The 27,875-nt window shown below is 41.6% G+C and overlaps 6 protein-coding genes across 6 annotated transcripts; 2 read left to right on the top strand and 4 right to left on the bottom strand.

The window, feature by feature from the left end:
• Positions 1-96: 96 nt before the first annotated feature.
• PKNH_1448900 (conserved Plasmodium protein, unknown function) lies at positions 97-2,952 on the top strand (the record flags this gene model as incomplete). Its single annotated transcript, XM_002262330.1, has 1 exon — positions 97-2,952. One exon carries the CDS (start codon positions 97-99, stop codon positions 2,950-2,952), a length of 2,856 nt encoding a protein of 951 aa, XP_002262366.1.
• A 291-nt stretch (positions 2,953-3,243) lies between these two features.
• On the bottom strand, positions 3,244-4,999 carry PKNH_1448800 (T-complex protein 1 subunit gamma, putative; the record flags this gene model as incomplete). Its single annotated transcript, XM_002262329.1, has 2 exons — positions 3,244-4,791; positions 4,913-4,999. The coding sequence occupies 2 exons, from the start codon at positions 4,997-4,999 to the stop codon at positions 3,244-3,246; spliced, it is 1,635 nt and encodes a 544-aa protein (XP_002262365.1).
• Positions 5,000-7,093: 2,094 nt separating this feature from the next.
• On the bottom strand, positions 7,094-7,667 carry PKNH_1448700 (macrophage migration inhibitory factor, putative; the record flags this gene model as incomplete). The annotated part of the gene is made up of 2 exons (XM_002262328.1): positions 7,094-7,365; positions 7,589-7,667. The coding sequence occupies 2 exons, from the start codon at positions 7,665-7,667 to the stop codon at positions 7,094-7,096; spliced, it is 351 nt and encodes a 116-aa protein (XP_002262364.1).
• Positions 7,668-8,822: 1,155 nt separating this feature from the next.
• On the bottom strand, positions 8,823-11,615 carry PKNH_1448600 (conserved Plasmodium protein, unknown function; the record flags this gene model as incomplete). Its single annotated transcript, XM_002262327.1, has 1 exon — positions 8,823-11,615. One exon carries the CDS (start codon positions 11,613-11,615, stop codon positions 8,823-8,825), a length of 2,793 nt encoding a protein of 930 aa, XP_002262363.1.
• Positions 11,616-16,222: 4,607 nt separating this feature from the next.
• Positions 16,223-22,273, top strand: PKNH_1448500 (ABC transporter C family member 2, putative; the record flags this gene model as incomplete). The annotated part of the gene is made up of 1 exon (XM_002262326.1): positions 16,223-22,273. The coding sequence occupies one exon, from the start codon at positions 16,223-16,225 to the stop codon at positions 22,271-22,273; it is 6,051 nt and encodes a 2,016-aa protein (XP_002262362.1).
• Positions 22,274-22,937: 664 nt separating this feature from the next.
• PKNH_1448400 (conserved Plasmodium protein, unknown function) lies at positions 22,938-27,584 on the bottom strand (the record flags this gene model as incomplete). The annotated part of the gene is made up of 1 exon (XM_002262325.1): positions 22,938-27,584. One exon carries the CDS (start codon positions 27,582-27,584, stop codon positions 22,938-22,940), a length of 4,647 nt encoding a protein of 1,548 aa, XP_002262361.1.
• Positions 27,585-27,875: the final 291 nt, after the last annotated feature.

The following is a 27,875-nucleotide window of genomic DNA, read 5'->3' as shown; positions in this document are numbered from 1 at the left end:
GATCATAAGGAAAACATTGTCAACTCGCTCAATGGGATTACATAAAATGGAGAACATATCAGGATATGCACTCCTTTGTTGACATTCCTAAGAAAGATGAAGAAGATGTACATTAGCTTGGTTCTTCTCTATTGCACAATCTTGAATGTACTGCATGCGCTATTTAACAAATGTGGTGGAATGACAAAGAAGAATCCTCTGTATGGCAAGGGTCTAAGTTACATCTCCTTCCTTGAAAAGCAAAATACTGCAAACAGTGTCCACCTGAAACACATAACGATGATAAAGAGGAAGAAAAAGAAGTTCATTCTTTCGAAGAAAAGAAGAGATGCCAATATGTTAATAACGGTACGACCTTCACAGGCAAAGGTTGAGGACGGGTTGAAGATGAGCTCTCCGCTATTCATGCTCAGTCAGGATTGCCCCGACCCTTCCGATGGGACGAACGACCAATCGGGTGGAAGTGGTGAAGACGGTGGAGGCGGCGAACCGGATACCCCGAGCAGAGATGAACCCTACAGGCAGTTGCTATCCGCCACTGAAGCTCTATCCCCCAATTCTCCGGGACACGACGATGGGGATGACATAGAAGATCACCAAGATGCAATGAAGAAAAAGAAGAAAAAAAAAAAAAAGGAGTCAAAGGGGTGGAGCGGCAACACAGCTGAGGAGGATGAAACGAATCTCGACGAAGACGTTCTTAACATGGACGCTCCAGAATACGACGCACACTTGTCCCAGTTAGCTAGCTCCTATTTGAAAAAAGCTGAAACGATGGACCAGAAGCAGATAGCCGGTATGGACAAGGAAAAAATGATGGATGAGTACAATCGGTTGGTACAGATTCTTAAAGATAGTACACATAAAAAAATGAGCCAGTATGAAGGGAACGAAAAAAAAAATATGTACGAGTTGAATGAGAGAATTATCAACAGCTCTCGGAAGCTGAACCTGGAAAAGATGAAAAAAGAGATAGAGAAGTCTTTCACCCCGAATGACGCAGTGGAGAAAAAAATTCACGACTACATGTATATGTTTACGCAGTCAGTGGGGGCGGAGACTCAGCCTGGGGTCCTTCCCGATGGTATCACAGGTGGCGCTACGCCGGATGACTCCACTACAGGTGGTTCCACTACAGGCGGTTCCACTACAGGCGGTTCCACAACAGGCGATTCCACTACAGGTGGTTCCACTACAAGTGATACACCTAGGAGCACATCTGGGGATACTAACACCCCCCAGGATGATCTGCTCCGGGAAGACGAAGAAAGGGAGAACAGAGAAATTCTGAAGCGAGTGTCCAGTGGGGACTACAGCGGAGTTGACAAGTTCCACTTTAAGTTTTCCGCGAAGGACCTGGAGAGGATGAAGGACATCGAATCCACGGAGGAAGAATCAACAGAGGAGCGAAAACTAGTCGATGCTGCATTTGACAGAATAATTAAGGACAACACCTTGGTGAACGAGTTCAAGGAGAAGGAGAAGGCCCTCCTGCAGTTGTATGAGCGAGGGCGGAAGGAGAACAAAATCGAGCGGGATGAACAGATTGAGAATTTGAAGTATTACAATGAGATGGAGATGCAGAAGCGAAAGCAAGGATGCAGTCAAAATGGAGAGACTACCAATGGGAGAATTCCTGAGGGGGGTACTGCATGTAACACCCCGCCCGGAGAACTGATTGACAAGAAATTATTCTTCAATCGCGTGTCATCCAAATTCGTGGACATCAAGAAGGAGGATATCGAAGAAATGAGCGAAGCGCAAGTGAGAGATGAATTGAGGAAGAGGGGATACCCCACCTTCGGTTCCATCAAAGAAATAAAAATTAGACTTCAAGATGTTATGCGCATTAGGAAGAACCACGAATACGACATCAGAACTATTTTGAAGAAACCAGAAAAACATGTCCTGTCCCACATAAGACTGGACAAATTGAAAGAGAACCTAAAGGAGTTTAAGGAGAATGATCGTTATGGAGATACCGAGTCGAAGATAAAGCAACTGGACGCTGCCATGGAGATATCGAATTTTATTAATGACCCAGTGGATTACCTTCGTATAGATACGACGGAGAAGTTCGCAGGGATAGCAGAGGAATACCCAGATGGAGGAACAACTCCCCACGGAGTGACCCCCACTGGAGAAGAGGAAGAGGAAGATCTGTCCAAGGTACCCATCGTCAATGACTTCAACTTCACTGAGCAAATATCAATGGCAGAAAAACTTAAAAAGAACTTCTCCTTAGAAGGAGATGAAAAAGAACCAGACCAAGTGGTCCAATTCGGGAATGAGGGAGATAGCCAGTCCACATTTTCATCCACATTTTCATCCACATTTTCATCCACATCTCCATCCTCATTGCCATCATCATTCGAAGGCGAACTACAAGAACAAAGGGAGGAGCTGTATAGAAAGGAAGTTCTCAAATTCGGAGGCCTACAAGAAACAGTAGAAGAATTCCACTCCAAGCACAGTCTACCTCTCGACTTCGTCGGCGACTTTATATGTAAGGTTTCCAGTGAAAGTACGCACGCTATAAATAGGTATAGGAAAAGGAAGAAGGAAGAGATGGAAGGTTTGGAGAAAAATGAACTTGAGTTACTCATTTCTAGTAATTCCATCAACAGAGATTTTATCGTTTACAAATTTGTTCATACGAATGAGTTGATCAGTAAGTACCTTACGACGAAGGATATCATCACTTTGATCGAGTATAGCAACATGGCAGACCCGGTAGATATAATCAATTTTTATTCTCCGGAGACCATCTTCATGTTGAGTGAGGAATATGGAATCACTGTGGATAGGGTGATTGACACGTGTACTCGATTAAACATTCGCCTACCTTTCGGCGGAGATACGCATCTCAACGGTAACTGTTTCAATGTACTCACCACGTATTTGGCGCGAATGAGAAACGGGGAAAAGCGTCTAGACGCCTCCAAGGGGTAACCATAGCTATGTCACAGATAGATAGCCTTGTATGTTCCCCATCTACGAACCGTCTATACTCATCTACGTAATTAATTTTTTTTTTTTTTTTTTTTTTTTTTTGTGACTTGCTCGAATCGAGCGAAAAGTTTGTCCGCAATAGAGCGGGAGTTTTATAAAAAAATGCGCACCGCGTTTTCTACAACAGGATATTCGGTGTAGGGTATTCGGTGTAGGGTATTCGGTGTGGGGTATACAGTGTAGGGTATACAGTGTAGGGTAAACAGTGTAGGGTGTATGGTGATGCGCGGCCTAGTCGAACTGGTTCTGCACGGGCTTCTGTAGTTTGTCTTCCTTGCCTATCCCACTGACCACATCGTCAATACGCAGAATCATTGCTGCGGCCTCGATGGCGCTCTTGTATATCTGCTTTTTAACGGCAAGCAGATCCCAAATATTCTTCGTGGACACATCGATGATCTCCCCAGTTATACCATCGACCCCAAACTTCTCTCCACCAGGTGTCTCGTGCTTTATCCTGAGTTCGTTGATGGTTTTCACAACATTGGCTCCGCTATTCTGGGCCAAAATTTTTGGAATGATTTCTAGAGCAGAACCCACAGCTTCCATTATGCTTTTTCTAGAATCATCATATTGGCTAGCTTGACTGATCAGATGTTGTCCTACCCTCATCTCAGTGCAGCCACCTCCATAGAGTAATTTTCCTTCTAAAATAATATTTTTTGCAACGTTCATTCCGTCGTGAAGATTTCTTTCCACTTCGTTCAGTACATCCTTCGTTGATCCTCTCAATAAAATTGTGCATGCTCTTGGGTTCTCACATTCAATAAAATGAGAGTAATAATCATCTCCAATTTTCTTTACTTCGAAGAGCCCACACTTTGTTCCAATATCACTCTCCACTATTTCATCACATCTATTAACAATGGTAGCACCACTGATTCTTTCAAGTCTATTTAAATCGGTTTTCCTCACTCTCCTAATAACACTTATATTTTTTTTAACGAGAAAATGCTGTGCCAAATCGGAAACTCCTTTTTCTGTAACGACGATATCACATCTACTATCTATAATATGTTCACACAACTTTTTTACTTCGATTTCTTCCTGTAGAAGTAACTGATTCCATGTCTGTTCATCAAGAATCTCTACATTCGTTTGACTTTCTGCCTTTTTATATTCTAAGGTACAATCCAGAAGAAGGATTCGTGGGTTCTTAATTCTTCTCCTCATTTTTGGATGAACGATATCCTTGTTTAACATAACTCCCTTCAATACATAGCTATCTGTGATATCTCCCCCTGGGATTTTCTCCACCTTCGCATACCTCTTTATATCAATTTCTTTCTTTCCCATGACATTAGATTCTATCTTTACACACTGTACTGCTTGTAGAGCTAACTTACTCACCATCTTGTTGTACCTGTTCACAAACTTGGTACTCAGGCATGAATCGATAGCTTTTAGTAAGCTTTTTTCATCGTTCACATCTACCTGTACAGCTATGGATTCTAAAAACTTCACTACCTTACTCAGTGAATCCATGTAACAGTTCACAATTATCGTTGGGTGTATCTTCTGTTTAAGAAATAACTCTGCTATGCTCAGTAACTCTCCGGACAGGATTACGACTGATGTTGTTCCATCTCCTACTTCTTCATCTTGTGATCTGCTCAACTCGATGAGCGACTTTGCCGCAGGGTGCGCCACATCAATTTCTCGAAGAATGGAATTCCCGTCGTTTGTTATCACTATACCTCCTAGCGGGTCCAACATCATCTTCAACATTGCCATAGGGCCTAGTGTCGTCTTCACGATTTCGCTCACTGCACGACTGGCCTGCAAAGGAAGAAGAGGAGGGGGGAGGGGGGATGTTGAAGAAAAACACATCTGATATAATAAGCGTATTTGTGGGAAGTTGCTAGATCAAATATGCCCGTTACCACCTTGTGTTCCTCACCTGTATGTTGGACAGTTGGGTCTTGTGACCCTCCTCCCTCTTCGTGTTCGGCTTGAAAACGAGGACTGCACCTGGATTCTTCAACATCTACAGAGAGTGACAGTTCATAAATGGAAATAAAAAAAAAAATGAAATATCAAGGTAGGAACATATGAGATAGTTTTCACCAAATCAGTGGTCCACTGAAACCAACGGAGATGTTGTGTTCCACCACTTCAGGGTGTGTATGCCACTTTACCTTGAACGACTAAGCTAGGTAAGGAATACTCTTTGTGGGAGATGGTCGTGGGAATTCTCCTCCTAAGGGGTGGTACTTATCTGCTCTTCTATGGAGGTAACCCCTCGGGAAGTGCGAAGTTTATCAAGTGGTAAGTCAGAGAAATGAAAATTTTTTCGATGACAGGAGAAACATGCACAATGACAGCTAATTGGAAGAAAAAAAAAAAAAAAAAAAAAAAAAAAAAAAAAAAAAAACTTATTTAATCCCAAAAGGGCTTAAAAAATAAAAAAAGGATACATGGTGACACAAAAAAAAAATAAACACAGGAAGTTGGCAGGAAAATGACACGTGACGAGAAAAATTTAAACCACGCGGGCATATGTAGGAAAAAAGAAAAAAAAAAAAAAAAAAAAAAAAAATTAGCAACGAGAGGAAGGCCTAGCCGGACTTGGATTTATATAAATTCCAAATGGTTTTTTTTACCCCTAAAAAAAAAAAAAAAAAAAAAAAGTACGTACCCGTGGTTCCTACAAAAAACTGCGCACGGTGTGGTCCCGCTGTATTAGAGGGGTGTCGCCTCAGTGGGTGTCCCTGTATCCCCCTTCCACCAGGAGGCTGCTAGGGTGCTCCATTTTTCGGTGCCCCATGGGAAAAGTAAAGCCTCCCGCATTTTCATTGCGACCCTGCTTTGCAGACTGGCAGTTGGTTCCTTTTTGAGGACACCCGCAAAGGCAAAAAGCCCATCAACAAATGGGTGCATCAACAAATGGGTGCATCAAAAAATGGATGCATCAACAAAAGGGTGTATGAACAAATGGGTGTATCAACGAATGGGCGTATCAACGAATGGGTGCATGAAGAGCCCCCTACCTATTTGTCATTTTCTCCACCGAGCTTAAGCACTGCCAGCGTCCCCTCCCCCCTTCGTGCGTACACTTGTGTAACACTTAGCGCACCGTTGGAAAGGCGGTCATTCTTCGCACAGGCAAATCCAAACCAATAGTATTTTCCAAAGATGAAAAAAAAAAAAAGGCGAATGGAAAAAAAAAAAAAAAAAACAGCACCCGCCCATTTCCCTAAATGGGGACCATTATGTGCCATGGAACCAAAAATGGGAAACCCTCAAGCGTGAAACAAAGATCACGCAGTTGAAACACAATAAGAGGTTACGCTCACGAATTTTTGCATTTCTCATTCAAGCTTATTTTTTATCCCTCACTTTGTTCCATATTATAAAAACGCTTTTAAAGGGGTTGAAATTATCCCCCACACAGGCGAAGCAGCCAATTGGACGTTGTCCGATTTTACACGGGAAAACTGCGTCGTTCCAAAAAAAAAATGAACAGACAGAAACAAAATATTTATGCCAATTGTACCCCCGAGGGTGGCACCTTCGTTTGTGCAAAACAGGAGAGCTTTTCAAAGAAGATACATGCGTTCTTTGCACAACGGTGTGAAAAAGAGAAAAAGGCGAAGAGAATTTTTTTTTTTTTTTTTTTTTTTTACGTTATAGCCATGTGTAGCCATTTCGTCCCTCCGTTTTTTTTAAAAGATGTCCATTTTGCCTGAACAAGTCAGAATTTTTTTTTTTTTTTTTTATATTATTTTTTCGGAAAAAGGTGATCAAGAAAGAAACGGTAAATAAAACAGATCCCCTTCTGATATTGTAACACTGTTAGTACGATCGTATGCACCTTTTTAAAAGAAGTTTTGTGGAGATTCTTTTCTTTCAGTTTTGCGGTTGGTGTGTGAAAAAAGATCGCTCCCATTCTGCTCGCAGTTGAGTCATGGGTGAGTTGTGTGTGCAAGTGGGCAAGGAAGTCGACAGGAATGTCGATACGGAGGTAGCGTGTGTATATGTGTTATTCACTCTCATGCATGACACACAAACGGGGGCTCAAGTACGTATTAACAGTTATCCCCGATGGACTCGATTATCATGGGTACAGTGCTATAATCCTTCAGCCGAAGAGCGACCCATTGAAGGCAAAGTTCTGCGCAGAGCAGTCTTTAAATTCAATAAAGACGCGATCCGACTTCACTTTTATGGTGCTAGCCAAAATCTTCGTAATTTTATCTGCCAGGGCAGTGTTGTTCGACCTACTGATTCCACTTATGCTCGTAACCCTTACGAAGCAAAATCCGTCGTGGCTCCCTCCAAAGCGCATGTGCTTCTGGTAGTCCAGGTTGCTCATGATGTACCCCATGGGCTTATTCATCACTTGCGATATGGCTGCGGGGTGTGTGTGTGTAGGGGAAATAAACGGGTTAAAAAATGGGGGCGTTTAAGGTAGGAGCGACATGATTGGAGGTCGTCAAAAAATGGGGATGACTCATATGGTATACAACATAGAGTGACCCATAGCACTTAACATTATAATTCTACGTGAACACATGAGAGTGGAAAAACAAATTGCTCCTTTTTCTTTTTTTTTTTTTTACGCCTTATTACATACCATTCTCTATCTGCATGAGCGCCTTCTTCGCGTCATCATCCGAAACGTTAATGTTTGTAGAAACTTGGCAACAGGGCATTTTCGCAGGGGGTGGGGTGGAAAAGGTATATGGGCTGGAGTTGAAGTGTCTGGTTGGAAGGTAAAACTAACGGGCAAAGAAAGGGATTTTTCCTACGTTAGAAATTGGCTGATATATTTTGTTGTGCAGGATTAAAGTGCTTTTTCTGATAGAAGAGTGATAGATCGAAGAATTCAAAAAAAAAAAAAAAAAAAAAAAAAAGGAGAGTCGCTACGTTTGTTGATGGGGAGAGTTATTTAATCACTACTGTGTAAATGGTGTTAACATAGAAAAACTAGGAGGTAAAATATATAAATAATAACGCGAAAATTGCATTGGATGGGAAAACAAAAGCGCAGAGGGGCACACCAAAGGGCATACAGAGGTGAACGACTAACTTGCTTCATTTAGCCCACCTGGCTCTCATGACTGATTTAGCTTAGAAAGGCGCACCTCACATAATGCAGGCTCTCTTTTTTTCTGCATGCAAAGAGGCCGCACTCGGGTTTTTCGCACGCTTATCTCTGCGTGAGTGGCCTTCACGCAGATGATGTATGTGCGCGTGGTAACACCGAGGCGAAGGAACTCCCAAACACAGACGACCAGTGGAAGGGGCTACAAGGGGCTTTTTTCTTTTCACTCTCCACATGTATATTTTGCATGCATGGCAGGGCATTAAAAAACGAAGAAAAAAGGGCGAGTAAAAAAAATAAATAAAATAAAATAAAACCCATATGAGGTGCAGCACATTTTTACACTCATCCTCATTCTTCTACTAAAGAAATTCCATCAAAAGGGGATATAGTCGGAATAGTTTCACTTTTTTTTTTTTTTTTTTTTTTTTTTTTGTGACTGGTTCCGTCATTCCCAGGAGTGAAAGAGTAACATTTGAGGCATCTTTAAAAGGGGGGCAAACATTATAAATACACATAGGAGAAGGGGAAGGATTTAAAAAAAAAAAAAAAAAATTTCATTTTTATATTTTTTGGGAGTTGGGTAGATGATAACAATTCAGGTTTTTTAATTCATCGTGGGAGGGGGGGGGGTGCAACATCAATTGGCAGTTTTTAAAAAGTAACAAGGCAGCAGGGTAACATGATAGAACGACAGCGTAATACCTTAGCAGCGTAGTACCTCGGCAAAGTTCACCTCCACAGAGGCGCCTGGGCGAGCAGGTCAAGCCACATCGCAGGTGTTATCGTGGAAAGCGTGGTATAGGTTGTCGTAGGAGCTGTGCAAGGGGGTAGCATAGGAGTGTTGACTTTCCTTGGTTAAGAAAGCCTGCGTGGATTCTGCATGTGGCTGATGGAAGGGGGAAGTACAGTGCCCCTTTATATAAAGGCACACCTTCTCCTTGAATGATACGTAAAACTGAGTGATAATGTTGGTGAAGGCGGAGAGGTAGACAAAGAAGGTAAGGAGCAGTAGGAGTAGGAAGAATCCCTTCGATATGTATCTGAAGATGTTCATGTCTTCTTCTTCATCATCATCATCATCGTCATTGTCATCATTGTTGTCTCCGCTGCGCCCTTGTGCCCTTTCCAGATCCTCCCCGTGTGTGCCCATTTCTGAATTTAACTTGGCCACTGCACCATCTGTAGAAGCCTTGTTTTTCCCATGAGGTTCGTGCAACGGTTTGGTTGCACCCAGCGTGTTCACAACATCAGATGTAGAACCCGTTTGAGGTGCAAAGCCTTTAAAAAAGCTGAAGGAGTTCTCCCCAACCATGGTATTCTTTCCATCAGTGGATTCCCTCTTATGTACACCCATGCTGCTGTTGCCAGTATCCATACTGTACAAGTGAGTCCCCAATGGGCTGTCAGACAGGGTGGGAATTTTGTCAGAACCACTTTTCTCCTCTCTCTGTGCAACAGAGAGGTGTTTTCCAGATGCATCCATCATCCAGGTGGAGTTACCCGAGAGCATTTCCCCGTTAGGAATTTTCACCGCTTGTTTTTCTTCCTCATCGGAATACTTATCACGTAGTGTCAAATCGGTAAAAACAGAGGATTGTTGCTCCCAAGTGTAGTTACTGTTCTCCAGATTCTTCAGTTTTTCTTCGTAATTTATTTTATTATTGGTAATAACGGAGCCATCTTTCGTTGCGCACCCAGGAGTTTGTTCATTGAAATTCCTGTTTCTACATGTTGAGATACACTTTTCTAACTTTTTGTAGTCACCAACGGATAGATTCTTCTTCTTCTCGTTAGGCCCATCGTTGTTCTCTCCTTCGACTGCAGGAGGTACATTGAAGCACGTACTCAGGCACGTTTTGAAGGATACCAGTGGGTGGCAGTTGGTATTCACATCGTGCTCGTGCTCCGTGTGTATGAAGGATAGAATCTTTTCCGCCTTTTCACCCGTTTCATCACTCTTTCCATCGTAAATATTCTTCATGATATCAACCAAAAAACCACTTCTTCTGTTCAATTCGGAGTGTGCTATTCCTTCTGCGTTGGTTGTTTCTCCCGGATTTGTAACTTCTGTGTGAGATGATTCTCCTTCAGATTTTAATCCACCAAAAGGGTTGAAAAAAAAACTTTTTCCATTTTTATTTTTTTCTGAACTGTCCCCATCGGTTACTTCACTAGCCTTGCTTTCTATATCCGTTTCCACTTCCTCTTTTTGCTTTTCCTCCTTCTCTTTATGTGGCCCTTTCCACATGTTGAAAACGGAGAAGGGGGATTTATTTTCCTCTCCCTGTTCATTCGCTTCTCCATGTTGGGATCCCTTAAGCGAGTCTTGTGTCATTCCTCCAGAATGTTCCTTGTTCGACAAGTGTTCATCATCCTTTTCTCCTTTAGGAGGGGAATTGAACCACTGGAAGAAGGTTCTCTTAACATTTGGTTGTGAGTCGTTCTGTTGTTCATCCTCCTCTGAGATGGGCCCAGAAGAGAACTCTTCATTGTTTTCCTTCTTTTTGAAGAAGTTAAACGAAAATGTGTGGTTCTTCTCCGTATCGTCATTGGCATTGTTCTGCTGAGTGGCAGATCCCTTTGGCAAGTTTCCTTCCTCATTGGATTCTGAAGTGAAGTGGGAGAGGAACGACTTTTTCTTCACCTCCTGGCCCTTCGTTCCGTTTACACTTTTCGCTTCTGGAGAGTTCTTTCCATTGAGAACGCCATTTTCAGAGGACTGCATACCAAACCACGAGAAGGATGGTTCTTTTTTCTCTGCGCTGTTACTTGGTTCAGTTGTATCCCCTTTAAACATACGCAAGAAGCCTTTACTTGGTTCCTTACCATCTGGTGTGGAGGATGCATTACGACCCCTTGTGTGCATTAAGTCCCAGAACGATTTATCCTTTTGTTCCTTCTCTACCTGAGGGTCGTTATGTCCATTTGGTCCCTTCAACAGAACACCACCTTCTCCTCCATTTTTGTTTTCCTTGTCCTTATGGGGAGAGGAAGTATCCGCTGCCGCACTGCCCGCACTGAACAGTTTGGTGAAAAAAAATTTGTTCTCAGGATTCTTCCTCAGTTTGTCTAACTGGTCTTTGCTGAATTGGTCGATCTGATGTAGCTCCTCACTGACAGTTGTTTTAACGACATTGGCCCAGTAGGCTGTGTTTTTTTGTAATTCATCTTTTATTTTACTTGCGTGCTTAACTATATTGGAGGAATTTTTTATCATTCCATCTTTCATTTCTTGTACATTGTCACTGATCCCTTGGACATGGTTTTCAATTTCCTTGTCATTAAAAAAGAGCATTCGTTTCACTGAGCCGACTACAGAAGACATGAGTCCTTGCTCCCGATTGCTACTTTTGTTACCTTCGCCCTTTTTATCGTTTCCACCCCATGCCCATAATGCCTTTTTTCCACCGTGGGTCAGGTTCTCGCTTCCAACACAACCCCCCTGGTTCCTTACAGCGGAGCCATCCTTTACATTTTCAGAAATGCTTTTATGACAAAGTACGTTTTCCGATAGGAGGAACGTGAATAACAACAGGTGATACTGTAGCTTCATTGCTGCGTTGTGCAGTTTTTTTTTTTTTTTTTTTTTTTTTTTTTTTTTCTTTTTTTTTTTTTTTTTTTTTGTCTGGGTTATGTGTGTGCAGGTGGGTGGGGGAAGAACAACTGTTGAGGAAAAGGCGAGTGTATTTGCCTTTTGATTCAAGAAAAAATAATTGGACTCCACATTCAAGTGGTTTTGCTTTCTTCCGCTTTGCTTTGTTTTCGCGCTGTCGCGTTATTATTATTTTTATTTACACCGCGCGGTACTCTGCTGTTGATTACAGTGTACCACACAGAACTGCTTCCTTTTTTGCGTCGCTTCGCCCCGATTGGGGACAGTGGAAAAAAAGGGGAACGAGGAAAAGCGGACTGAGGAAATTGCCTGCCGCTTCCCTTTTCCACGTTTTGTTTCTGCATACCTTTCCGGCACGCGGGTGTGTAATACGCCTGCGCGGGAGAACTCCTCAATATCATCCTACGCGCTCACACTCTTCGCAGAGGACGGATGCAGGAAGGATGAATTTCGTATGAACAAGTCAGGCATTTCTGCGAAAAAAAAAACAAAAATAAAAAAGTAAAAAAAAAAAATAAAATAAAAAAAATAATAATAGTAATAATAATAGTAATAATTTTCCACTCCCACGATTAGCTAATTTTTCTGGGGCGAAAAACACGACCCCCGTGCAACTTTCCTTCATTCCAAGTGTGTATCAAGGGGAGGGGAAAAAAGAAAAAAAAAAAAAAAAAAAAAAAAACGTCACAGGTATACCATCTTTTGTATGAAGTCCCGGAAAAATAGAACAAAAAAAAAAGGAAAAAAAAAAAAAGAAAAAAAAGTATTACCCATATTGAAGGTCGACTTATGCAGGTGCAGAATTACGTGCACAGGTGGATTCATGCAAGTGTCATCGTGAGGAAATACCCCCAGACTGTGCATACCATTGTGCAGGCCCTTCGTTTGCGAAAACAACTTTGCGCATGTTCCTCCGATTGGGCCAGGCGAACCGAGCCAACCGAACCAACGGAGCTAATCGAATATGTGAGTGTAACTCCCCTGCAAACACTTTTCCCCTGGCACTTTCAGCCCCGGAACATGGAAACTTCCCCCTCAGTGGAAAAGCCACGCGGCAAAGACCACGTACGTTCCCATCGTTCTAATGGTATTCACCATTTTGTGAGCAACTGCGATGTGTCTTCCGTCTTCTTCCCTCCTCCCCCCCTTTTCGCTTCATGCATTCTTTACCTTAACGAGATGGAGACGAAACAACCCCCCCTCTTTGCTTGACTTCAAAAATGTGTTTCAAACTTTTTGGCTCAACGTTTATGTAACCGTGGCTCTTACCACCGTTGGATAGGCTTAACCCCTTCTGCGTTCGACACAAGGGGAGATACATTCTTGGCCTACTGATGGGTAGGCATTTGGAGGGGGGGAAAAAGAAGAGAGTAAATTGTCATGTATGATTTATCATCAAGTGGGTGTCATTAAGGAGGAGGATCGTGTGCGCTTCTGTTTTCCCCTCTTTTCGTCACCCCAGAGAACCCCCTGATGAAGCGTCCAATCCGGTTCGCCTCCTCAAACTGGAACAGTTTAAAGGTTTCAAACTGCAAAGTTGCAAAGGTGTTACAGATGAACACGATGCACATGATTATTTGATAACCTCCTTACTAGGCAAAGGACACCCGCGCGAAACGGTACAGGTGCAAAAACAATGAATCCCATTTTGCCATGATACGGAGCGGGGGGGTAGCGGAAAAATGATAGCACAATTGGTAAAGGGGTAGAGACTACCACTGGGGTGATACATAACCAGAGAAAAAAAAGGAAAGAAGAACTCAGACGTAAAGGCTAAGAATCCTGCAGGGGCGATTAGCCAATCGTCGGGTGACTAGCCAAACAACTTGGCGCAACAACGTTTTACTTTTCCTTTAAAATCCTTTCACACATATTTTACAGTATGTGTTCTTATACGTGCTTGTCCATTCGTTAACGATAACCTTTCCGATCACCCTCTACCGAAATGCAAAAGAACAGACGGGGCACCTTCTCCCCGCGGGATGGTACACACGTTGAAAGAAGTGCATCGGAGAACGCCAAAATATAGAAAAAAAAAAAAAAAAAAAAAAAAAAAAAAAAAAAATAGAAAGAAAGAACATTTTTTTTTTTTAATCATTTTACACCACATAATTTTGCGCACCTCTGGTGAGCACTTAAATGAATAGAGTGCTACGTGATGGTATGACTGGTTAGCTTTTTCTCAGCTGTATTTTGAAAGGAACGCGTAAGGGACAATCCTTGTTAACTTTCCCCCTAAAGGAATTACTTCCTTTTTTTCCTTTTTTTTTTTTTTTTTTTTTTTTTACGAGAGGAACAATTTTCCACCGGGGGCGGGTTTGACATGAAGAAAAGAAGTTAAAAAAGATAAGTGTTGGGGGGGGACGCATAAATATAAAGGAGTGACACGATGAGCCAAACTACCCCAACTGGGATGGCATAATTCGGAAAAGGAAAAGCACAGGATGGGGAAAGAGGAGAAGGGATAAGGAGTTAAATATGAAGGAAAAAGAAGTTCTCATACATACTTAAACTCAGTTCATGAGGAACAGTAAAAAAAAAAAAAAAAAAAAAAAAAAAAAGGGCCTCGCTCCTTCTTTCCCCCCCCCCTTTGGTCGCTTACTAAATGAAGAGTACCGCGTGTTCTAAATTTTGGCATTCTCTTCCTTTTTTAGTTTTTTCCTCCTGCATGCGCTGCGCATGTGAAAAGGGGTACGGATAATTGTCATCACCCTACCATCAGCGAATGGTAGGGATACTACTTTAAATATAAATGGCGGCATATGTCAACATGTTAGTCTTAGTTCTTCTTTCCACAAAAACATGAAAATATATAACATCCAATAAACATTAGGAGTAGAGGGGAATCCGCAGGAAATGGGTTCCCGCGCAACTGTACATTTAGGTGTCACTGAGAAGTTCTCACATGCAGAAGAGAAGAAGTGGTGTGTTTTTTCAAACATTGAAATGAAAAAAAAAAAAAAAAAAAAAAAAAAAACCATAAAAAACAATGAAAAACAATGAAGAACATAAAAATGGAATTTTTATCTTTTTTTTTTTTTTTTTTCCACACTGTAGATAGAAATGGCAACATCTACTCGTCAATGAAATATGCAAAGAATTAGGAGAAAAAAAAAAAAAAAAAAAAAAAAAAAATGAAAAATGAGCGAAAAGCGTAAAGGGGCCCGCTGTTCAATTGCTCAAGATACGCGTGCGCACAGGTAGCGTAATCTATCTCTATATACCCTACCTATTCGCGGGCGCATCCCAACGCAAGTGCTTATTGTACACTACTGCTTGTGTTCATATGTTCAACTCTCTTTGCATTTCTTCTCATGCGCGTGTTGATCTTTCCGTTTGCGTTTTTCTAACATTTACCGTTGTGCCCACGGAAGGATGTACGTAACTTTCCCCCCCCTGGCGACTACCCTCTTCATGTGGCGTCAACAGGTTTCCTTGGTGAGGCACTTCCTACCAACACAAGGTTCGGGAGCACCGACCAGGAAACGGTTGCCTGTTCCATTGCTGTAGAGACAGAAGTCACTCAGTAATTGGTTTTATATACATCCAAAGGGCTAGTAGAAAAAAAAAAAAAAAAGAAAAAGAAAAAAGAAAAAAGAGAAAAAAACATTTTCCTTCTCTACCCGTCCAGTAGAACGTCCACCTAAAAAATGGCATACATTGACGTCGCACCGCCACCCGTATTCACTAACCTTATGATATTGTCAGTGTTCATGCGGTAGCCCCTTCCCCCACCTCCCTGATCTGTGAGTCGTCTATAGTGTAGCGATAAAGCGGAGAAGGGAAAAGACGGAAGAGGAAGAGAAAAAGCATTAATAGCGATGTAGTAAAAGGGAAAAAAGAAAGGAAATAAATAGAATGGAACAAGTGAGAGAGTGAATCAAACGATGTAATACTAACAAAGCTACAGAGAATTTTTTTTTTTTTTTTTTTTTTTTTTTTTTTTTTTTTATACAACATTTTCACCTGCACAGTTCAGGCGAATTTGTTCTGCTACGCTTACAATTTTTTTTTTTTTTTTTGCACACATTTTCTACAGAAATGAGTTGCACCTTGCTTTAATGTCGTTCCATTTTTTTAAGACTTGTGCAAGATGTCCCAACGTGTTTTCATCGTTAAATCACGTTGCCGTTTGCACACTCCTCAGTGACTTGTCGTACGGGTGGCCTTGTGGACAACATCGCACACAGCGAAGCGTTAAGGCTCACTCGACAAGGCTGTAGAAAACCAATTCAGCCATCGGTTGTGTGTTCCCCTCCCCAATAGAGGCATCGCTTGGCAAGTAACGTGCCTGAAAAAAGAATGCTACGTGCAGGTGATGACAGAACAACTTACGCGTTTACTAGTCAACCGATTGATTTGCGTAGCGGAGTGTCCAACTGACTCGCTAGCGAACAATCATCTGCAAGTTTCTGCGCGAACGGGACGATATTTATTCTCTCTGTTTGAAGCAGACCGAAGGAGGACGACAGAGATAGCACCTCACGACATTACCGCCCCACAAACTTGACTACTCCATCATCGTTGCCCTCACCCCGATCCACACAATGAATGGAAAAAACGCCAAGGGAAAAGATGGCGCGAGAAAACAAGGAAAACAAGGGAGCCTTATTGCAAGCATGTCATGGTTTGGCTTTATAACCTTCGAATGGATTACCATCATACTGAATAAACTGAAGGCAGAAGACAACTTTACTCTCCCCAAAGTAGAAGAAGATGCAGCCATAGAATACTACGCCTACAATTTGGGCAATAATTTGAGAGGGTTTAAAAAAAGGAGGAGAAAAAATGACAATAGTACAGTGAATTCAAATGAAGGATCCCATAAAAGCAGTTTGAATGGAATGTCTAACACAGAGACTTCCTACTCCCTGCAGAAGAGAGGAATAATATTTGCCCTGTTGAAAACCTTTAAGAATCAGTTAAGTTGTATTACCTTCTTCTATGTTATCCATACCCTGTATCTGATATTTGTGGCTCTATGCATAGAGAACTATATACTACTCATCAGGGGAGAAGGTAACCCATGGATCCCCTTTCTCCGGAAACATAAGGAAATAGCATTTGGTTTGTTTCTTATTGGAGTCATATGCTTCGATTTATTTTTCGACGCCATCCTTACATTCTTTGATTACCGTTTAAGATTAAACATGGAAATTACTCTCATGTATTTTTTGTACAAGATAAATTTAGAGAACTTTAGGGGAACATTATCTAGCTCTCCATATATTGCGTTAGGAGATATGGAAGACACTTCCCCCATGTTAAAAGGGGAGGAAGATTCTCCTTCTCCAGAGATGAACAGACCAGAGGGAGAGACCAAGACAGGGGATGACCATTCCGTTAAAGTGGAGGGGGTTTGTAGTGACCGGCTTGGTGGAGATCCCATCACCTGTTCATCAATCGGGTGTCAGGCAATTCCGTGTGATCCGATAGGGTGTGAAGCAGTTTCAGGTGAACCCATTGTGATTGATACTGTTGTAGAAGAAAAAGGCAGTGTGGGTTCGAAGGGAGAAGTAAAAATATCTGACGATCATTTGGGAGGCGAGTCAAAGGAGAAGACGATTAAAAGAGAGATATTATCCCCCAGAGTGGAAGTGGATTCTACGAAAGTAAATGGTGAAAGCAATGAATACCCAGATGAAGCAGTTCAAGAGGAAGATGACAAAAGAGATAATGACTCATGCGATATCAACATCTACAATATCATGTTCGTGGATACACCATTCTTAATCTACTTCATCAGTTCCATAATAGATTTCTGTAACATGGTTATAAAGTTTACTATTTCTTTCTATATGTTTTATTATAAGATGGGTAGAGAAGCAGTAGTGAATGGAATTCTGTTGATAGCATTTCTGTACAGCCTTATGTTTGCGTTTGAGTTGGCATCGAGCGTTTTTAAGATAAGACACTTGAGATGTAGAGACTCTAGAATAAATAACATGCATCACATCTTAAAGGAATACAAACTCATGAAAATGTTTAATTGGGAATCTATTGCCTTCGACTATGTTAATAGACACCGAAAAAAAGAGATGAAAGTTTGCACAATTCGAATTTATTTAAATTCCTTAAGTAATTATATTAATGCGATTTCCATGAATGTTGTGGAAGTAGCAATTTTTTTTATTTTTATTAGAGGAGAGTTAAACAGTAATAAGCCGATTAATGTTAGCTCCATCATTACGCCTTTGTTTCTATACAAATCTCTAATAGCCGGTATGTCAAATCTACCGAACATAATAAATAATCTCCTTGAGGGGGCTATTAACATTGGCAGAATCAATAGGTACATCGAACACTACATGTTTCAGTTTGATCGAGAAGATCGTAACGGATACTGCACTTATAGGAATGACCACAAGATTGGGATCCAAACATGCTCCACGTTCGGAAGACACAACAAAATGAAGAGCAACTCGAATAAGCATTGTGACGACTCCAACTGGAGGAGTGGATTTTACAAATATTTTTTTTTCAACAAAGGATACGGCATGCCGGGAAAGGGGAAGAGCAATACTAACGGATACTACTACAGGAGCGAAAAGGGGAACGATGCACTTGGGGGTGTAGTTGCTGAGAAGGTAACTGGAAGGCTAAGTGGAGTATCCATCGGGGGAGGTAAGGGACACCAAGCGAGTGATGTCATTTTGAAGATGAATGGATGTTACTTCTCTCCGGATAAATCTCCGACAGGAAAAGGTCGCCACTCGCGTGTCGACTCTAACCAGACAGATGCACTTCTGAAGAATGTGAATCTAACGCTGAAGAACAACACCCTTGTGGTCATTCTAGGAAATGTGGGTTCTGGAAAGACGCTTTTTTTTAATTCTCTCTTTGGAAAGTTAAAACTGTCGCAAGGAAATTGCTACATCAAGAACTTCGTCCACGACATGCCGGTGATGTACGTACCACAGTTCTACTGGGTAACCATCGGTACTATTAGATCCATGATCATCTTTGGAAATAGGTTCGACCCTTATTTGTACTATCGAGCTATTGTACAGAGCGAGCTTATAAACGACATGAATACATTCAAGAAGAAGGACCTAAGGTATGTGGGCGATGAGCACAGTTTGAGCAAAGGACAGAAAGCAAGAATCTGTTTAGCCAGAGCGTTGTACCATCATTATATACACATGAGTGACTTGCTGATAGATTACGAGAAGGATATCCGAATAAATAAAGAGTGGCGAGAAAAAGTTATGTTGGAAAAATTGTACGGAACAGACAATTCTTCGTGTAAAGAGCCAAGTGGTGTTAGAAGTGACAGTAGCATGGGCCACCACGAGAGGGAGAAAGGAAAAAATATATTAATCAAAGGAGAAAAAGTTGGAAAAAAAAAAGAAGGAACCTATGATGAGCCCTTGTCACAAGAGGAGAAGTACCAACTACACGATGCGTACCATTCCACCAACGATACATTGAACGAAACTAATATGATCAACGCGTCCTTACATGGTAGTCCAGTGAAGAGTGGAAAGTATAGGAAAGAGGAACAAGAAGGAGATCAGAAGCAAAATGGAAGAGGAAGTAATGGTCATGTTATTATTGGTCCAACAGGAGAAATGTACACAGAGAATAATAACCTCTTCAAAAAGAACTCTCTTCTGAAGGAGTGCCTGGAGCAAGAGCAGATGTCCTACCTTTACCTACTGGACGATCTTTTCTGCGCATTGGATCCATGTATATCGAAAAATATATTTTACAACCTCTTCTGTAGTAATGATGATGTGGAAGGCTTTAAGAGGAACTGTGCATTTGTTCTCACAGCCAATCAAAATATCTGGAATAGCTTTCTCGATGAAGATATCATTCGGCAACTGCAGTATGGTGTAGAAATTTATCGCCTGGAAGATCGCACTTTGGTGTACGAGGGAGATATTCACACCTATATGAAAAATAATGGAATCGTGGCTCAACGCGGGAAAGGTTCCAAGGAGGGATCGTCTCCAATCGCACCTGTCAAAGGTAACACGAACGTTTCGGCTTCGCAAACAGCGAGTAGCGGTGAAGCGGCCACAGGTAGTAGTAGTAGTAGTAGTACTAGCAGAATGTTGGATTTCTTCTCAGAGCAACAGAGCGGAAGAAAATATAGTCACAAGAACGATATGAAGTTTCAAAAATTCGTAGCGTTGAAGGAGCTGAAAAGTACCTATTCGTGCAGAATAGAGCCATTGGACTCTCCATCTGTTCATGAATTCGGAAGGAAGTACACAACAGTAACACAGAATTACGTGGAGATGCCGAACGGGTATATAACGAACGGGTATATAACGAACGGGTATATAACGAACGCGATGAGGAATGTGAGCATTAGTAGCATTGGGAGCTTGAACAAAACTATGATCAACAGTTATGCGGAGGTACTAATAAAAGAGAAGAAGAATGTTGAGGGTGTTGGAAATGATAACAGGCGTAATCGCTCTTTCGATGAAGACGATAAAATAACTTTGCATGAGTTTGAAAAGGTTAGCAAGGTATTGCAGGCAAAGCTAAAACAGAACTACATCTATGAATACATGGGAAATGAGGACAATGGAGATGAAGGGGAAGAAGAAGAGCTACGTTTTAAGGGGAATATAAAGTGGGAAACATTTGCTTGGTACCTACGTATGATAGGAACCCCTCTGATAGCAGTGATTCTATTTTTCATGGTAATCTCCATTTTTACAGACGAAATAAAAAACATGTTGCTCTTTATGGCAAGTACGCTCATTAAAAGCAAAGGACAGAGAGAATCAGAAATTCTAGAAAAGCAGTTAGTGTATATGAAGTGGTTCGTCCTTCTCCCTTGCGTGTCGTTGGTTACTACATTAACTTCCTTCATGTTAATAGCCCATGGAATAGCAATTTCAGCAGTTAAGGTTCATACAGAAGTGCTCATGAGTATCTTATATGCACCCATCCATGCTTTTTACAGTAACAATTTAGGAAATATAATAAACAGATTCATAACGGATATAAATGTATTGGACAATGGAATTATAAAACGAATATACAAGACATTCTATACGTTTTTTCGTTTCTTATTTACAATATATCTTCTTAATTATATGGTTTATCAGACCATTTACGTACTTCCAATCATTATTTTTCTAATATACGTTTGTGTGTTCCAAAGGTATTCCAGGGGATGCAAAGAAGCTCAGAGAGGATACCTGAGCGCGCACGCCCCACTGTGTACCATCTACAGTAACACCATATTGGGAAAGGAAATAATTTACCTGTACGGAAAGAGCAAACACTTTCTAGATTTATATTCCAAGGGAGTCTTCAATTATAAGAATTATACCATCTTCAAGTGGTGTCTAACAATATGGGCCTCCCTATATGTACAGCTCATCGTGTTATGTTTAACATCTTTTTATATAATATACCCGTACGTATTGGAACCATACCTTGGAGACAAGAAGGACCCACATTTTATGAACGAGGAGAAAAATGCAAACACCATTGGCTACTGCATTACGTTCTCATGCAGTTTAGGTTTTATAATTAAGTCTCTTCTCTATGATTACACTCATGTGGAGAAGGAAATGTGTAGCACGCAACGCCTGGAGGAGTGCTCGCAGATGTTCAAGGAGCAGGTGAATTACGATGATAAGGAAGGTATGCTTCCCACGCAGATGCTAACGATGCAGACAGCATCTACGCAAGTACCAGTGGTGAAAGACACACCGCCGATGTGTGCACCGGAAAACGGAAAAGCAAAATATGGACTGCACTTCGAAAATGTCTTCGTCAGCTACAAGAAAAAAATATTTATAGACAGATCACGCAACCTGTACTACTACGCGAACGAAAAATCTTGTCTAAGGAATTTGAACCTATACGCACTGAAGGGTCAGAAGATTGGCATCGTAGGAAGATCGGGAGCAGGAAAGAGCACCACCATTCTCTCCGTACTAGGTCTCATCCCGACAACCAGGGGTACCATATCCATCGAGGGTAGAGATATCAAGACGATGACTCTGGAAGAAAGAAAAAATACCATTGGTCTCCTACCACAATCTTCTTTTGTATTTTTTCACTGGAATATACGTACCTACATAGATCCCTACAAGAACTTCACAGACAATGAAATTATGGATGCTTTTAAATTAATAGGTATAAACTTACAAATGGAGGATTTATACAAATACATATACAAGCAAAAGAAGAGAGCATCTCAGGATGGTAGACGTGTGTATAACGGTAGGGACAAGTTCGACAAGAGTAAGTCCTCTTCCACCGTAGCCAACTCCTTATCCCTCTCGGATGATTGCATTCGTTATTTAGCATTGGTGCGAATCTTTCTAAATAGACATAACTACAAGCTTGTTTTAATAGATGAGATACCTGTCCTTAACTTAAACCTAAGCAACAGTAATACAAATAATTTTTTCTCCAGTGATGTTAAGTCTTTTGAATATATTATACGCAACTACTTCTCGCACATCACTGTGTTAATTATTGCGCATGATGTGAGCACCCTGTCTTGTTGCGACTTCATTTACGTGGTGGCAAAAGGCGAAGTCTCTTACAAATGTAGCTACTCAGATATCAAGACCCAGGCGGCGCTGGCTGCGCTCATTCAGAAGCAGACGGAGTGATGTGAAGAGCTACATACCCGAACCACATACCATCAACTACGTATCTACCATGTTCTACTACACATATCATAAAACAACATATCTACCAATCGGGTTGAGTAACCACCAACCCCTAGTTGCCTTTTTTTTTTTTTTTTTTTTTTTTATATTTTTTCCCTTTCAAAATGCGCCCGTACGAGCGCCAATATCGGCGCGATGTCGAGTTTTTCTAGAGTTTGCCCGAATCCGGCCATAGGTCCTTTTTGAGCCCCTTTTGTGATATATATAATTTTTTTTTTTAATTTTTTTTTTGACTTGTTATACACGTACTTGTGATTTGCAGCGTGCGCACATCTACTTTGCATGCTCCAGATTGTGTATTCATTTTTACGCACCCCTTTTCCACCGTGCGATACGCGCACCCAATTTTGAGCTCGGCTCCGACTTGATTCATTGATTAGGTGCATTATTCCCAGTTGGCCCGTTTTCCGGTGCCTTCTACCATTTTTCGTTTCCTGGGACAATTTTTCGTTTCCTGGGACCATTTTTCGGTCCCTCTTTGAGTAGCCCATTTTTTGATGGCCACCTATGAGTTGATTTTCACACTAAACTTTTTTTTAAAATCCCCAAAGGAATTTTTTATAAAGTTTTTTCGTTGTTTTCTCCAGAAGGGGCATGCCCCCGTTCACACGCCAGATGCGTGAGAAACACCAGTTGGCTGTGCCCCCTCCGGATTGTGCACGTAAGACACCTCTAGGACACGGCGAACGCGCTTCTCGAACCGAGACAACTCCCTACAAAGTAGCTCGTTTTCTTTCTTCATGTCAATCTGGATTAGAGCACCCAACAACTCAGGAATGAAGGATGGAAAAAAGTAGTAAAAGTGTAGCATGATAGGGATGATGGAGGCAACAAACTCATCCACGTAAGGTCTGAAGCATACCTGGAGGCAACCCTTAAAGTATCCACACAAGCTCTTCTTATATGGTTCCACTTCTATTCTTTCATTATTAGCATTTACAATCAAGTAGAATACAACGAGCTGTGTGTAGAAGGTCGTCTTGTTCAGTACATTGTATGGATTCAAAACAGTTTCTTTTTTTTTTATATGAATTTGTTTGTAGTAGGTGATGTTGTCTTCCAGGTTAAAGCTATCGCTCGTGATAGCCATCATATTGTTTGCTAGGTAGTGGAACACCGTGTGGAATGTAGGCGGGCGAAGGTAGAAGGACAGGTAGAAGGCGCTCTGTATGTCGAACCCCGACTCACATAGGCTCTGCAGGCTGCTTTCGCTCAGTGTCTTAACCAGTGCATCCATTTTTTTTAGAAAAAAATTCAGGTCTCCGAGGATCGGCCCGGTTGGCTCGGTCGATTTGGTTGGTTCGGTCGGTTCGGTCGGTTCGGTTGGCCCAATCGCTTCGGTCAGATCGGTGGGTTCGGCTGCCCCCATCGGTTTGGCTAGTCCGGTTGCCTGGGCACTCATTCCCCCTTCGTATGTTGAGTCTCCCTCCCCCCCCCGCAGGTTCAGCATGCACTGCGCCACAGCCGTTTCCTGCAGAGCCGTGATGTCGTCCACATTCAGCGGAAGAAAATCCTCCGCACACAGTCGGGGTGGTATGAGCGACAAGTAATTCTGAAGTTTTGTAAAAATAAAACACATTAGGCTATTCAGACAGTTGTGTCTGATCAACAAATCGGTATACTTGGATGAAATTCTCAGGAAGAAATTTACTGGGTTCTGGAAGACGGAGATGTAGTGCGCGCACAGTTGTTCATCTATCAGGTACTTCATCAAATGGGAAAAGTTACGCATGCGCCCAAAGCGGTCTACAATGGAATGAGGATCACTCCGAATCGATTCCCCCAAAGGGGCACTGCCTTCAGTTGAATGACTTACCATATCATCGCCTCCATTCATGAATATAACTTCGATGAAGGTAATCACCAGAAGGCAGTTACGCAGAAGTGAGCTTTCCAACCCCATGATGATTACTCCATCGGGGGCATAACCTGTTGAGTTCTTCTCCGTACGGCCAAGGAAGAGTCTACCAATTGCTTCTCTGGCCCTCACAATTTGAGCGTATAATCCATTCGAAGTACCTAGATGGGGATAACTCCCAGATGTGTCAATTTCGCATGTGTCCACAAGGTCACGAGTAATGTAACCGTCTTCATCATGTTTGGTATCCATGTGAGTGTCCTCCACCCCTGGAGAAAAGTGAGTGAGTACAATTTCTGGTAGCAACGCATGAACGCATTCATAATACTTTTGAAAAAAGAAGCAACTCAATTTAGAATCCATTCTACAGAAGTTCAAGGAACTCTTCCATGGAAGGACATGTAAAATGACCAGGTAATTAATCTCCCTATATCTGTAGCAGACAGATGTATGGACACGAGCAACTGTAAACATAAGGAGAGTATAAAAATAACACAATACTTCGTTTCTATTTTCTTCAATAAACTTTTCAATAATAGAGATGATATATTCTGAATATTCTTCACTAGAGCTACTCTTTCTTGAGACGAGATCCATATCTTTTCTCTTTCCTTTCTGTTCTGCTTCTGACAGGTTCACATTTTCCATTTGTGTGAGTCTACAACTCGGGGGAGGTATTCCCCTTTGGATACTACTGCAGGGAGAAGGATAACCACTGTCGGAGGATGGATAAATACTACAGGTCAAAGGATAGTCGAGGCATGCTCGCCTCAACAGTTGGCTCTTCTTCTCCCCACGGATACCACTCTGATCAGCATCGCCAAGGAATGGATTAATAGCAACCTTAACAGTGTTACTCCTCGAGAGGCCTCTCCCCATGATGGAAATCGCCCTGGGGTAGTTAAAAAGGAAAAGGAAACCCTGCACAAAAGAGTAACTTAAGAGAGATGGCAGAATGGCGTTGTTCTTCTCGCTGTACTTCTCGGCAAACTTTACATAAATGTCCACCAAAATGAAATACAGGGGGAAAAGGTGGAACTTTTTTCTGTACTGAATTATGGAGTGCACTTCCCCTTGGTAGTAAATCCAAATGGACATTATATATATTAGCTCAAAAAGGTAGGCACCTATTCTCAAGGACATTCTATCGAAGTAGTGTCTTATGCTCTTCTTCATGTCGTGTATAGGTTTGGATAAATACTTAAGTACATTTTTATAAAGGTACTTTAGAATAATAAGAGGTAACTTTAGGATATCCTTTTTTATATTCATGGAGAGGTAGCTCAGGATATCCATCAGTTTGTTCTCTTTAGACGCGTACTCAAGAACTTCTTTCCTAAGCGCGCGCCTCTTCGCCAGCGCGGGTCCACGCAAGTCTTCATATAAGGCTGTATACGGGTAGCTCACCAAATCGTCAGGCAAATCTTCTGTCAAGCCTCCTGTCAAGCCTCCTGTCAAGCCTCCTGTCAAACCACCACCCAAAATACCGTTACTGCTTCCACCAACGCTTGTTGCACGGGCGTATTCCTGCACAGCCTCGTAACGCACCTTCAGAAGACTAGAAATGGTGAGGCACAAAAGTGCACTCTTCCTCCGCAATCTCAACAGATTCATTAGCTGGAAAAATAAATTGTTCTCCACCAACTTGATCAGTGTGAAGCTCCAAATATCACTCAAGCGGAGGAGGTTCATGTGGAGAAGGATTGATACAAGGGTTGCATACTTCCTACAAAAGTGTCCACTGACACTGGACGACAAATAACTCTTGTAATTGGTAACATCGCTGTGAAGGTTATACTCATAAGGGTGCGCAGTGGTGGCTTCTCGCTCACTCTCCAGATGTTCATACTTCACTGTGTACTCCTTCCTGTTATTAACGATGTTGTAGCAGGTTATGTGGACATACTTTATTATACACGCGGCGTTATAGAAAAACTCCTTCTTCGTGGTGTGCATGATTAACTCGTCCTTGTCTGACAGGTAGGTGGACACGGACTGAGCGATGCGGCGGTGGTCCAGGGTGGCACTTCCAAGGGGTGGCGAATCATCGGGTTGTGAACTACCTGGTAGTTGCACCTTTTCCGATAGAGGACCACCCAGTAACTGTGCCCTTGCAGGATTCACAACAGCATGGAAGAAGTTGCCCCCGTTTTGCCTGAACAAGTCAGGCGAATTTGCACATCGAATAAGGGACACCAAAATGAGTCTCAATTTGAGGGAAAGGTCGCAATCACATTTGTCGATGAAGTGGAGTAACAAATAAATATCCATCACACATGTTGGCTGATCACATTGGAGTAATTTTTTTATTTTTTCTACAGAAGGGAGAAAAAACACCAACTCTGGGTCACACAAATCTTCAATGGAAAGGTAAAGGAAGAAGGCAAATTCGTAAAAGTTGCTTTCCTTCCTGTATGTCCAAAAATCCATTTCCCAAATATTTGGATGATTCAATAAAAAATCGTCACGTAAGCAGGAGAAAACGTAGTTTAACATTTGATGAATAGCAGAACGATCACACAGGTTAAGAAGGAAGTATCGCAAACACTTAAAATGGTAGATATCTTTTTTATTTTTTCTCATAAAATATTTTATGGATTCCCATTCGATAATAATTTCTACACTATTAGAAATGTTTTTTCTCACTCTCTTCCATTTTTTGTATATCATAAAATAAAAAAAAAGTACGTGTTTTTTTTTTTTGTAAATATGGAGTAACACAGAAATGAGCAACTGTATGTAGCACTTATCCATGTCTATGGGTGGGGACTTCATCATCATGTCTGCGATCAGATTGGTTGTGTATATGTTATGCACAAGGGGGTGCATTAAATTGAACAGAATTTCAAACTCCCTTTTTTGGTTAATAAATATTATGTCGCTTAGGTAGGGTATATCCATACATGGTTTTCCCTCATCTGTGGATGCTCCTTCAAGTGGACCTTCCCCTTTGGTGTTGCCACTCTCCCACCTTTTTTTTACACTTCCATGAAGCCTCACCACACGGAACAACTGTACGAGGAAAAGGTTTGCAATCCCTTGGGGATCCCTCTCAATGTCATCTCCCACATTAGTAGGCGGCAAGTATGGCCATTCCAATGAGTGTAGCCCATCTTGTCCATCCATCCATTCGGGAGAACTCACTTCCCCCCCCAATCGCTTCACAAACTCGCATACATATTTAAAATTCACAAAGGAGAAAGATTTAAAAATGTCGAGGTATTCCCCCCCAGCTGAAATGTCCCTCCAGAGCTTTCCCACAGCTTTGTTCTTCCCCTTATATAAATTGTTAAACCGTAAAAAGGCGAAGAAGTACTTTTTCAGCTTTCTCCTTTCAATGTTCCTCTCTATGGCCTTAAAGTGTTTTTTCTCGAGAAGCTCCACAACATTCATTTTGGCAGAGCAGAGCAGTTCACACGTGGGTACACGTCCATATGTTAGTTACTTCCTTTTGCATGTTTACTATTTTGGCTGTTCCCCTTCCACAGCTCAGTTGCGCACTTATACTTTTCGCAAAGTGGAAGAAAATCGCCTGAACAAGTCAGGTAATAAAAAGGGACAACAACAAAAACAAAAAAAAAAAAAGAAAATTATTATTACGACAAAAAAAAAAAAAGAAAAAAAGCAATTAGAAAAAAAAAAACGGCAACGTATGACAACTTTAAGCGATAATTACACGCAGCC

The sequence above is a fragment of the Plasmodium knowlesi genome (genome assembly GCF_000006355.2).
Source record: "Plasmodium knowlesi strain H genome assembly, chromosome: 14".
In the NCBI taxonomy this organism is placed as follows: Eukaryota; Apicomplexa; class Aconoidasida; order Haemosporida; family Plasmodiidae; genus Plasmodium; species Plasmodium knowlesi.
The sequence above is the reverse complement of the archived record's forward strand: the minus strand, read 5'-3'. Positions and strand labels throughout refer to the sequence as shown.